At 36.4% G+C, this 13152-nt stretch overlaps 1 protein-coding gene across 14 annotated transcripts in view; it reads left to right on the forward strand.

Annotated features, from left to right (window-relative positions):
- The window catches only part of C1H8orf34 (chromosome 1 C8orf34 homolog), a 190485-nt gene that overhangs the window by 126259 nt on the left and 51074 nt on the right, over positions 1–13152 (forward strand). For 11 of the 14 annotated variants that reach the window (XR_010347424.1, XM_064388565.1, XM_064388593.1 and 8 more), the window contains 2 exons: positions 2349–2469; positions 7725–8203. Coding sequence is in view for 13 of the 14 variants with exons in the window: in XM_064388565.1 (XP_064244635.1) it covers positions 2349–2469; positions 7725–8203 (600 nt within the window). In the remaining variant the exon portion in view is untranslated. The remainder of the gene's footprint in view (positions 1–2348; positions 2470–7724; positions 8204–13152) is intronic. The other 3 variants (XM_064388613.1, XM_064388549.1, XM_064388620.1) reach the window with 1 other exon arrangement.

Below are 13152 nucleotides of genomic sequence, written 5' to 3' on the forward strand. Positions count from 1 at the left end.
TGATCTTTTGTGAAGCTATTGCCTGAAAAAATGTCAAAAGCTTATGATATTACATAAAATAGAAGATGTACAGGAAGAGTTACAAACTTTGGGGGAAAATTCATCCAAAGTTGTCCCGGTTTCACACGATGTTGGAACAGTGATCTGAAAAGGAGTTTGAATATGTAACAGTAGAGAGCTTCCTGTGCTCAGTCACCTGGTTTTGTATGGGTCCTACATGACTACTGTGTATAAAGAGAAGTAGTACAGTAAAGGCAAAATGTACCAAAAACCAGCAGAGGTTTGTAGAAGAGAAAGATAACTCCATTTCCAGAAGCATTTTCAGGACATGGAAAGTGAAATCTTCTCATCAGGCTAACCTTTGGAAGTATGTTTTAAGGAGGTCAAGGAGTTACTGAAAGCTGATAATAATTTGCTATAATAAGCTTGAACAGTCCATTTCAAATAATTATTTAATAAAGTAATTTAATAGAGATTAATATTCTGTAGTGAGCTCAACAATCCCAGTTGCTATTTGGATGGAGAATTCACAGTGAGGACCCAAGTCAAAAATGCTGAAAACCTCTTGGGGGAACAAGTGAATCAGGTCTAGTGATATGTCTGAAATAAAAATGTTTGAAGGTGCCTTCGCTTCTGAGCAATTTACTGTTTTATTCAGCTAGTCCTCTGTATTTGCATGGGATTAAATACAGGTAACTTTAACCAGGGAAGAATTAGCATTAAAAAAATATTTTGCAAATTAAAAAATGTTGTTACTGTTCTGAAAATTTAATGAATTAATAAGAGCAGAGTTATCTGCAGCTTCAAACTATTTTGTATGCTGGTAAATGTGACTGGGCTTTTTAACATATGCACAAATAGCATTACAGTATAGCTGTTGCTTTAAAAATATAAATCTGTGTTATCTTATTTTAAAGATGCATAGTTCACAATGATCACTTGCACTCAAAGCAGTGTTTATTTGGAATGGATTAAGAATGATGCAAAATATATCCCATAATAACATTTTACTTCTGTGGGATTATTCCTACTTTTCTAAAAAGAAAGGCAGCTACACTGTTTAAAACTTTTTTTGGGGGGAGGGTTGTTTGTTTGTTTTTGTTTTTTTGTTTTGTGGGGTTTTTTGGTTTGTTTGGTTGGTTTTTTTTTTTGTGAATAGAGATGCTATCAAACCTATATTTTCATGTTCACTTCGAACTGTGCTGCACCTTTCCCTGTGGGATGAGTCTGGCCAGGGAAGTGCCGTCGCTCAGGGCAGTGATCCGCAGCAGCCCCGTGTCAGCTGTGATGCAGCTCCAGCCTGGTGGACTGTGCAGTCCCGTGTGCCCTCTGTGGATGGGGCCACCAGTTTGGGTCTCCCTCCTCTGATCAATCATTCTTCTCCCTGAAATTACTTCAGCTTAATGTCTTTGAAATAGTGGCCTCTCTAAATTTGCTTGGGATTTAATGAAAGATTTAAAAATTAGTAAGAGGTGAATGACAATGTGACCATTGCATAAGCCTTTTTTCTTTAGGAAACCAACAAAACTTCCTAGACTGCAGATTCAATGTTTTTGTGAGGTTAGAATGTAAAATTTGTTTCAGATAGATGGTCAAGAATAATTTAATTGATGTTTTTGTTTGTTGTTTTTATTCAGGTTTTTTTTCATGAGCAAGTCGTGCACAATAGATCATATGTTTTACTGTGCATTTCACATACACATCTATCAAGTTTACCTCATAGTATGTTTTGCAAGAATTTCCTAAAACTGTATTTAGTGGATTCCATAAAAAGCAAATAATTTTGAACACCACAATGTTCAATAAAGAAAAGACTGGGGCAATGGTCTGTTTGCTGACAACCTTTTCAAACTGCTGTGGTGATTGGTGATTCAAGCCCTGATTTAGCTGCCGTTTCTGAAAGGAATATTTCTTGCAGTGATAAAATAGTACTGGAAATTTTGATTAGGAAATTCTGTGATATTCTCAGAAGTGCAGCTTTGCTGAGGTGCTGAGCCAAATGTTATGGTAATTTTAAAAAAGTGCAACCCTTACTAAATAATTGGAACTGCACAGAATGTAAACCATTGAGGAATTTTTCCTGTTATGATGTCTCAGCATAGAGCAAGAGCTTATGTGGAGGTGTATAACTGAGTTATTTTAGAACTGCTTCTTTTAACTAATTCCTACTATTTATTTTATGTATGTTAAGAAATGATATTTTGTAGTATTTTGCATAAAATTGTATATATTCTACATAATAAGCACCAGATTCCTGATCATAGATGGGGACACCACTCTCTTTATTGTTTCATATATAAATATGAAACTGGATTAAAAGCACTCTATTTTCTTTTTATCTGTGTAAGTCTCAGACAGTTTGGACCTTGGATGCCATGACTGTTAGACCTGGAGGTTCCCCAAGACAGAAACTCCTAAAGGATTCCTTAGCAGCAAAAGAACTTCAGACCATGGAAAAACACCTAGCTGGTATGTATGGGATCAAGGAACCTTGAAATGCCTAGGAGTACTCACCCAGCTTGCTCTGCCAATATTTCAGATGAAGGAAAAAATTATCTAACTCACATGCTGATGAAAACAGATGAAAAGTTTTTGTTTTTTTTATTGAAGAAAACATAATTAGTGTTCTATTTATAGATGCAATGAACTTCACTGTAATCACACTAAGTGCACTACTTAAACAGTAATTAAACCATGATAAATATATTGTGCTCTGAAAGCAAAATAATGCACCTTCTTTTTGTTTTCGTGTTTCACCCAGACTTATGCAATAAGGAAGTACTGATGTTTTACTTACTGTTAAATAGTCTTTAAAGGCAGGCTGCAGTGGATCTTTAACTGGAGAACAGATTGCTTTGCAGGAAAAACTTGCCATGTTCATGAGAATTCTGGCTGAGTGAAATCTGTTAATTTGTGTGTCTTTGAACATCTGCAATATCTTTGATGGGGTAACTATTTCTGAAAAGTCAAAAAAAACCCTTAGTTTTTTGGTAAAGAGATGTTTTAGAGCTTTATAAAAATTAATGAGGAATATTGTAAAATTTAGCTTGCAATTTGTTCTTCTTTGTAACCAATGTTTTCTATCTTCAGCTTTCATTAAAAGCTATGACACAGACCTATATTGTAGAGGGCCTATGTTATGCATGTCATTTGTCATATGCTGAAAGCTTCATAGATTGATTCTATGAAAAGTAATGCTTCATTGGAACGTAAAGACTGTATATGTAAAATGAAGGTGGAAATGAAATTTATCTGATCATTCTTCTAAATTATTTGGAGAGTGAGGCAGAGAACACTTTTGGTGTGATATTTTAAAATACTTTGGATATTTATCTTGCCAAAAACAATGGTGAGAAAGCTGTATCCTCTTTAGAAAGGGGATGTTGCAGCTGAGGTCCAGGCAGATGACAAAGCTATGAGCACAGTGAGAGAAGCTTTTTAGGAATATGTTTTGGTCATAATGGAGCAAGAACTAAAAATTATGATAGATGCAAATGAAGCCTTTTTAGGTGGGTTTTGTGTCAGACAGTAGAGATGCTGTAATTACGTTTTTTTGATAGGTTCATAAAGCTTGCAGGTGTTAGAGCTGCAGCCACTGCCAAACTAGATTGAAAAATCCATGAGCCCTCTCTCTAAACTGAAACACCCTGGAACATCTAGTGGGAATCAGGAGAGCAGCAAACCAATATGTGGCTTCTGTAGCACAGCAGGGACCTGTGTACCCCAAGGGCCCTGCTACTGAGTTACCACTTGTTTTCCCTTATGTTGTTACTCGGGAGGAGTCTGGTGAAGATCTCCCTACTTTGATTTATGTCCTAGCTGGTCTCACTTCTGTGGTCATACATGCTGTTCTTGCATGTATTATGCTGTGAAAAATGCAGTCCTTTGGCAAAACTGACAGTAATAACTACAGTATTCAATAGAATACGGAATTTTAAATACTTAATTGACTGTAAAGTAACTAGGTACCTTCACTTAATCTCTGAGATTCCTTCTGCAGCTGTGTGACCCTCTCTCTCACATCAGCACTGTTCCTGTCATTTGACTTCGGGCCTGAAATTTCAGTAAAGCTGTTGTGACATGAGGTTCAGCCATTCTACTATTCAGTAATTTTTGTGTGACTGAGAACTTCACGTGAAAACAGCCCAATTATTAAACATTAGAGTATTGTATTCGCAATAATTCATGCCCTATTATAACACCAGTGGTGCTTGAGACAATTACTCCCCTCAAAGACAAGAATAACGTAATTTCTGTGAATAATCAGTTCAGAGTACCTCAGATAATAATGCTGTGGTTTTGCTTAGCCTCATTTATCTTATACATTTGCAAAAGTTCAAGTGAGTCTGTGATATCAGCAAGTCTCTTGTTTCAGTTCTCTTAGCAAGCGCAGTGGAACCTATTAATTCCACGAAAAGGCTGCCATTCTAGGCAGTAATTTAGATGCCTGAGCTATGACTTGGATTACCTGTGTAATGATGAAATATGGCCCCCTGTCCCACATGCACCTTCTTAAGGGGCCTGGCCTTCCCTTATGGACTATGTGCTGGATAAAAATCACTCCTAACGTAAGGCATAATTTGGTGCCTGTGCCTAAATTAGGAGCTAGCACCAATTGCCAGCAACTGCCTCAGTACTTGATATTTGAAAGCAGCAGTTTTACAAAATCAGATACTGGAGCAAGTTTCCTTCTCTACATATGGCTTATATATTTTTTTTGTCTAAAATCCAGGCTCTTATATTATTATGGCTGCTTTATATCACAAGCAAATGGAGATTATTTTTTTTCTTGGTAGTTTATTCCAGTATCTTGCCAATTTGGTATGTTGCACTGATTTTGTGGTCTTCATATACTTCTGGAAAATATTTTATCACAAGAAGAACTGTTAAAAAAATAAACAGTTTATAAGTGCATATGAATCATATCCTTATTCTGGATATTTTTTTATTTGAAAGCAAAATGCCTTTGTATTGCTCTGTTGCATTTTTTCCTTTAAATGACAACAACAAGGATTTTTAAAAATCCTCAGTCATACTTCAATTGTATTATTTAATATGGATCAGATAATACTGCAAAGCTGGGAATGTGTGACTTTTTCTTTCTGGCTGAAAAGCTTACATTAAAGCAAAATCAAACAGAAAATGTGTAAATAAAAAAGAATAATTATGCTATGGAAACATGTTAATTATGTGTAGAGAAATTATTATAATTGGTTTATCTGCAGGCTTGATTGCTCTATGAAATTAAGGAAACATGAGCCAGCATATAATATTTATTTAACTCCATTAAATCATTCAATATTCATGCTATTTCTTAGCATAGTGAATTCACTACAGGCAAGTTGGACATCTGTAATTTTGCAAAGAAATAGACTAAGCTGGTTCTTTACAAGACCACATTCTTCATTTGGTTTAAATGAGTAACCCATAGTATCATTTATTTGCCCCTGATTTTTTTGTCAGGCATTTTACACATTCTACACCAAAAGAGGAGCAGGGAGCAGGTTAAGGGAGTTGCTTCTTCCCCCTCTAAGATCAGCTCAGTTGGTCAGAGCCTGGTGTTAATAATGACAGGGTCATGGGTTTGATCCTCATATGGGCCAAACTGAAGAGTTTGACTTGATGATCCTTGCAGTTCCCTTCCAATTCAGAAGATTCTGTGATTTTGTGATTCACTACTCCACACTTATGAGACCCCACCTGAGTGCTGCATTCAGCTCTGGGGCCCCCAAGGTAAAGAGGATGTGGGCCTGTTTGACTGGGTCCAGAGGAGGCCACCAAGATGCTCAGAGGGCTGGAGCATCTCTCACAGCCTGAGAGCCTTGGGGTTGGCCTGGAGAAGTGAAGGCTACAGGGACAGCTAATTGTGACCTTCCACTGCCTAAAGGGCAGAGCTGGAGAGACATTTTTTATATAGGTATGTAGTGATAGGACAAGGAATAAAGGCTTTAAACTAAAAAAGGAGAGATTTAGATTAGATGTTGAGAAGAAATTCTTGACTGTGTGGGTGGTGAGGCACTGGAACAGGTTGCCCAGAGAAGCTGTGGATGCCTTGTACCTCACAGTGCTCAAGGCCAGGTGGGATGGGGCTCTGAGCAACATGATTTAGTGGAAGGCATTCCTTCCCATAACCAGGGGGTTGGGAACCAGGTGACCTTTAAGGTTTCTTCCAGCCCAAAACACTCTCTGATTCTGTGAAGTTCCAAAGTGTAGGCATATTGGAAGAGTAGTTGTAATAATTTCGAAAGATGTAATAATTTTGAAATAGAAATAATTAATTTTAAGGGGTCAATTAGAAATATTTTTAACTGTGTGCTAGAAATATTGATTTTGTTTTGAAATTTGCTAACGGTAAAATATTTAATATTTAAAAAGTTGAAAGACACTTTTATCTGAGGCTTTCACAACTATTTCAGTTTTACTAGCTTTTCAAGTAATAGCATTTCAATTGTGTGCAATATTAGACAAGTAACACAAAATTGGTATGGCTTATTTTCCTGTTTTCAAGATCTTATAAAATATGTTGATGTTCAAGGCAGCACGTCTTTAATTATTTAACATAGAACATTCCTTTATACCTACTGGTAAACACAAGTGAAAAAAAACCCTCATTTTCCAATATGCAGTTTAGAATCTGTTTCTTTAAGAACATTTAGAATCTGAAATATTTTTTATAAAAATTAAAAAATTAAATGCTTATTTTAGACAAGTTGATTTAATGGGTGTTTAAATCAGTAGAGCCTTCTACAGCTTGCAGGACTGTGATTTGTTAATGGGAAATAGCATTGCTATTTTGAAGATAATCAGCTGTCTCTATGAAAATTAAGTACAGTAGAGTACATGAAAATGAAAATTCACAACAGTAGTGTAAGATAAACTTGATTAAACTGTTTCTTAAGCTCTACATTTGTACTTGCAAGGATTTTCAATATGTTATCAATGCTAGCCTACATTCCAGCTACCCTCACCTGACTTTGATGGCTATATTCTGATTTAATTCATTGGAAGCATTAATATGATTTAAATTATTTCAGGAGGCACTTTTCATTCATTGTCCTTAACCTGTTGTGGTTTTAAAAGAGATCTTATTTCTTATGGCTGTGTGCAAGGCAGGGATTGGACCACCCAATGGCTGTCACCTTTTCTCCTTGGACTCTGGATATTGGTGATGACCTGCTGTGGCACAGATGGCAGGCCAGAGCACAAGGTTCAGGTTCAAACAGGATCACAAATCCAGACATGCCAGAGTTCAAGAGTTACTTTCCTCAGAGTTTTGGTTGGTCAGTAGACAGCAGGGCCAGAAGCAAAAGTTTTTCCTTGAGCCAGTTTTGGATTGCAGCTGAGAATGGCAGGTTTGCATCACTGCTCTATCTTGGTTTGCTAATCTTGATTTTGCAGTAACTGTGCAAAAGCCATGGAGACATAATTTTGATAAAACAAGAGGAATTTTTATAGGCTGTGTTGACACTCAATGTAGAGGTAATATTTCATTGCTGCAGGATAGCTGTGTTTGCAGTGAATCAAATGTAAATAAACTTTAAGGATATGCTTGCCAAACATTTGCACTGTTAATTCTGATGCCTTTCATTTTAAGCATGAATAGATTTTCTCTGCACAGCTTCAGGTTTTCACTTACACTGGAGAAAATCATTGAGAGTTTTAAAGCAGAGAGAAACAGACAGTGAGTTTCTTTCTTTTCCATTTGTTTATGTGTGTGTGCGCAGACATTGAGAAGGACCTCGCACTGTGGGAAGAAGCAAGGCTGTCAAGAAGCCCTGGTGTCCAGCATCCCAGTGTAGTTACACCTGACCACCAAGGCAATCTTCAAGCTGCACAGGGCCCAACCCCAAGGTCTCAGGTGCCAACTCCAACAGGGAAGAACGTTCAGCTCCAAGGAAGCAAATCACCACCGCTGCCCACTAACAGCAGAACACAGGTCTCCAGTGTCACAAACAGCAGTGCACAAACCAAGAGGCCATCAGCTCCAGGGAGCAGACCTATGACCCCAAATAGCTTGTTGTCACGGCCTCTTACCCCTAGCAACCAAGGAAATAGGGAAGGCATTATTAGCATGCAAAGAAGCAGATCTTTGTCATCTAAGAGCCAAATGGGGAGGACCCTCAGTGCTGCTTCAGGGCTTTCTGTGCAAGTGAGTGGAGATGTTGTTGGAACTGTCACTACTCAGAGAAACAGTTTATCAGAAGTAAGATTTTCAATTTAATGTTTTTGCTATGTTTAATAATGCCAAGACTTGATTGCATTTTATGTTCAAGTAACATCAGTATACCTAATGTAACCTACTGTGCTGAAAAGAACTTGAAATATAATGAGAAAATTAGCAAGGAAATACTGCTCAGCTTTGAGAGGTACTCATTAGAGAATGTCAGTATTATTACAGGAATCATACTGAAACACTTGTGTCCCCCAAATTTACCATGAGCTCAGTAGGGCTTTGCCTGTACAATGCATAGCAGTTTTATTAGCATTACAGTTTCTAACAGGTGCATATCTCTGGAGTATTAAACAAAACTTTATCTAATCTTTATGTTCCATGGTATTTTTTTTCCTGCTGCACTGGCAGTGCATGATATTTTCTTGATCTACTTTTTATTTCATATTTTTGGGCAATTGGAATGATTAGTTAGGCATGACTGAAAGGACAGGATTTTCCAAAGCACCAAACTGAATTGCAAGAGAAAATGTCCAACATTGTTGAATCACTGTCTAATACTGTATGCATGGTAACTAGGCTAAATTTACAGCATAAAAATTTCTCGTCACATATTATTGCCTTTTACAAGACTAGTCTTTGTTTTAAACAAAACAAAAGAAAAAGTTAAAGTACCTTGTAAATTCTGAGTAGGATTCTCCTCTGCTAACCTTAGCTGCCTTAAAGATAACTTCAGTGTGTGGGCAGTGGAAATAAAAGCACCTCTGAAAGAAAACCCCTGCTGTCTATCTCTATATATGCCTTACAAAGGTGAGTCTTTTCTCAGGATATGTCAGTCCTTCTATACTGACTTGAGAAGGAACTTTGTGTCTAGACTGCTGATTTTTTACTGGTGGAATATGTTGGTTCCCACCATTATTACCAATCTCTTTGTAATCCATTTGTCAAAGCCTGGAGACCTTTTTTCCAAGACTGAAAATAATATCATACCTTTAGATTGTTTCTAAACTAGAGGAGTATCATCTGTTTTAATAGTCTGTTGGGTGTGACACTTGACACAATTGTTGTCCATCTCAGGACTTCTAAAGGAAATTTTAAATGTTGTTTGTGATGGTGTTTCTTAGGGTTGCTTTTAGAAAAATTAGGGATTAAATACTTAGTATGACCCTTAAATTAATTATATGACATCCATTTGTTGTAAAGGAAAGGAAATGAGGCACAGATTACTCTAGAATTTGGGAAAGAAATCTTACTTAAATTTGGTGGTGAAATAAATACTCATTATTTTGGTGTTTGAATGGCAGTGCACTAATCCCATCACCTGAGCTCTTTCTTCACTTAGAATTGAATATCCAGATTAAAGACATGAGGACTGAAGGTGACTACAGTTCTCCTGAAAGTGTCTTAATTGCCAGTTGATATATTTTCAAACCATGTTTCCCATTAAAAAAAGAATTTTAACACTTTTTTTTTTACCAAAAAAAAAAATCACTTTGTGTCCTCTTTTGAAGCATGGGATGAGTTTGTGTGTTAGAATTTTCTCTCATACCAGAAAATGAGAATTGAAATTAGTTTTTAACTGTAACATGTTCAGAAGAAATGAAGGGTTTTATTGTCTCCAACTAAATTCTTCACCCCTCTTTTTCTTCTTTTTTAGGCAGTCTTGTTCTTAACTGAAACGCAGTCATGTGATGCCAAGTAAAATTATTGTATATACTCCTGAAACTATATGTATGTAATGCGTGAGCGATATCCAGTCTGCCCATCACTTTTGATCTTTCCTGTAAAAAGGCAGACAATTAAAAATGCTTTCTTCTAGAGCCTTTCTGTAGTTATGGTAATAATAAGCAAGAGTCCCATTTAATTTGCTGTGTCTTGTTACTTCTGTTTGCTGATAGCTCTCACAGTAATTGTCCTGTTATACTTTTAATACATGTATATATTTGTCTCAAGAATTTTAGGAAGTGAGCAATATTATTATGCTATTTTCCAGTTAGAATAGCATGTCCAGATTCAGCCAGCAATCCACTGTAAAGCTGATGTTGAACCTCAGCATTTCTATGCAGGACCTTATCCTCTGTTAAAATCCCTTCTAGAAGTGACAAATTCTTTTCTTTCTCTTTGCTCACTGGGTACAATAGTACCTTGGCTGCTAGTGACCCAGCTCAGACCCTATTTATCCTTTCTGACATGCACAAGTGACCTTTGACATAATGGAAACTCAGCTTGGGACTAGCTCTGCTTCCAAAAGGAAAGCTGCTGGTATGACACATTCATACAGAAGACTTTCCTCTTCCAGGTTGTGAAGGCTCGTGGATATCAGAAAGTAGCTGATGGAGATTGACCAATCTGCCACTCCCAGCCTCATTTTTGAAGTGTTATAGTAGAAGCTTGCAAGCTTTCTTTTGCCCACTTAAGCTCCTGGTCACTTAGAGAAGTGGATTTAGACAGAACATACCCAGGAAATACGTCTGTTCTGTGACATTTTTTGCCACATTAGACATTTGGTCCCATTTGTGGCCATATGATTTCATTTTCTTGTGTTGCAGCTTGTCTCTGACCATGGAAGTATATTTTAAAAAGGCAGAGGTGGTTTGGGGTAGGAGAATAAGAGTCCTGCCTGTCTTTGTACTATTACAGATCACAAACATATAAAACTGAAGGCTGATACTGTAATTTATTTTGCAACTTTCATTGTAGGTTTTGCATCCTCTTCCTGTATAAAACCAGTACAATAAAAGAGAGGAACTTGCCCTTATTCTTATTAGCCTTATGGTCTCAACTGGGAATTTCTGCTGGATGTAATACACTATGGTTATATTGCCAATCCTATAGAAGATACTATGATAAGATCTTTGCAAATAACTCTGCTTCCTTATTTTTAGGTGATGTTAATGGAATTAATCAGTAGAATGTTGATGTATATTTGATGAGAATAAGTCAGTTGAAAAGAATGTGACTGCTGGGTGCCAGGAGCATGTTTTACCCTAAGGAGCTTGATTTACTTATTTATTTACTTGCTTATTTGTTGGGTATTTTAACATATCTCTCAATGCCTTATATATGCTTCCTAGATTGTAATGTGTTTCAAACTAACATAACAAGTCTAAATAGAAAAATGTTACTAATAAATACAATTCAAAGTTCTTAAGCTTTAGTAAAGTTTATGCTGCAGCATGGGTGGTTCAATCTTGTTGTAGCACAAATCTTAAATAATTTGGCAAGTACTTAACATATCAGCTGTTAAGAATGTTTTGGGGTTTTTTAATGCTCCAGACTTATAATGATCTGAGATTTTGTGGACAAGTTTCTGCCTCCTGGCACACATAATATTACTAAGTTCTAACAGGTGTGTTTTATTATCAGCTCTGTTCAAGGCTGAATTGAATTATAGCAAAGAAATGCTACCTAGAGAAATAGTTTTATTATCTCTGTAAAGGTAATAAATCAGGGTTCCAAATCCTTTGGCAGAGAAACTTTTGTGCATGTTCCTAATCCTTTGGTGTTCTGTATAAATTGGCAAAGGAATGTTGAACCCTGCTTATCTCTTTAGGATGGATTCCATTAAAGTGACACAATTCTGTGATACTTGTCAATAGTTGTTGAGATGAAAATACTACGGACTCCCTTGTTTGCCATATCATTTTCTGAATACATGAAATTTTGCAATCCTGTCTTTTATTCAGATAATTTTAAGTGGCATTCACCAATCCTTATTAGTCTGTCATAGCTGAGAGCAGGAAACTTCATCTTATTTGAATATAGCCTTGATTACCAAAATTTTTACTCCAATTTACTGGAGTATAGAGTATAACAAAAATTTTTACTCCTATTTACTGGAGTATAGAGCATAACTTGTGATGGGGACTCTTTTTGGTCAGATACTCTCATTCTGTTCCACTGCCTGGCTCAGGTCTTTGCTCTGTGTTTTTGGAAGATTAAAAAGTGTGTGGATCAGTGTGAGAGTCACACATGCCTACTGGAAGAATCCTGTTCCTTGAACCAAAACATATTCAGTGTCGTACTCAGCAGCCTTCTCCAGTACAGCACATTGGAAATGGCAATACATGAGTGAGGCCTGGAGCTCCTGCCTAAGTTTACTGCTGGCCCGTGGCAGCAGTCTTTTGGAATTTTTAACACATTACTGACAATTAATTATTTTACTCCCAGTGAGTTACATCTTGATTGAGCAGCCTTCAATCTCCCAAAACTGATTTAAACAAGCCTGGATTCTGTATTTAAATCAGATAGCCTAAGAATGAACTTTGTGTTGTAATACAATTTAACTTTAAATATGTAGATTATAATTTCAGCTAATGTAACACAAAGCAGGTTTATTACCCCCCCTTTTTTTTCAAGAACTTATAAAAATTTGGCCAGTAATTTTATGATATCTGGCCAAGGTTAAAGTTTTCTTTTAGAGACTAAACTCGCATGTTTGAACTGCCTTTGAAAATAAAACTCTGCATTCCAGTCTCATCTCTCCCAGTGAATATCACAAAGGAATGTGTCAAAGTATTTTATATGTCTGTGTGTATACCTGTTCAAATACATATGTGTTTCTCTGCATGGAAAAATATTTTTGTACACATACCTATATACATTGTATTAAAAAGTAGGCCATTTTAAAACATTTTCAAAATAATATATTCAGCTGCATATGGATTTTTAAACCTGTAAAACATTGATATTTTGATGTTTTAATGGTATCTTGGAGACAAAAGTTTTCATAACATTTTTCCTTCCTAAGCCTTCTCCTTATGGTACAAAACTGTAGGTTCTAAATTGGGTTTCAGGTTCTTGTAGTTATTAGACTAGAAACAGTGAAAATTTTGACAGATCAAAGCCTCACTTAAGCAAGTTGCATTTGAAATGTCTGTGCAGTCCAAAAACCGCAGGGTCAGATATAATATCTGCAATTTTGTCTTGTCACTGCTTTTCCAAGATGAGTATGTATGTGTTTTACATGTCTGTATTTATAG

The sequence above is a fragment of the Passer domesticus genome, chromosome 1 (assembly GCF_036417665.1).
Source record: "Passer domesticus isolate bPasDom1 chromosome 1, bPasDom1.hap1, whole genome shotgun sequence".
Lineage (NCBI taxonomy): Eukaryota > Metazoa > Chordata > Aves > Passeriformes > Passeridae > Passer > Passer domesticus.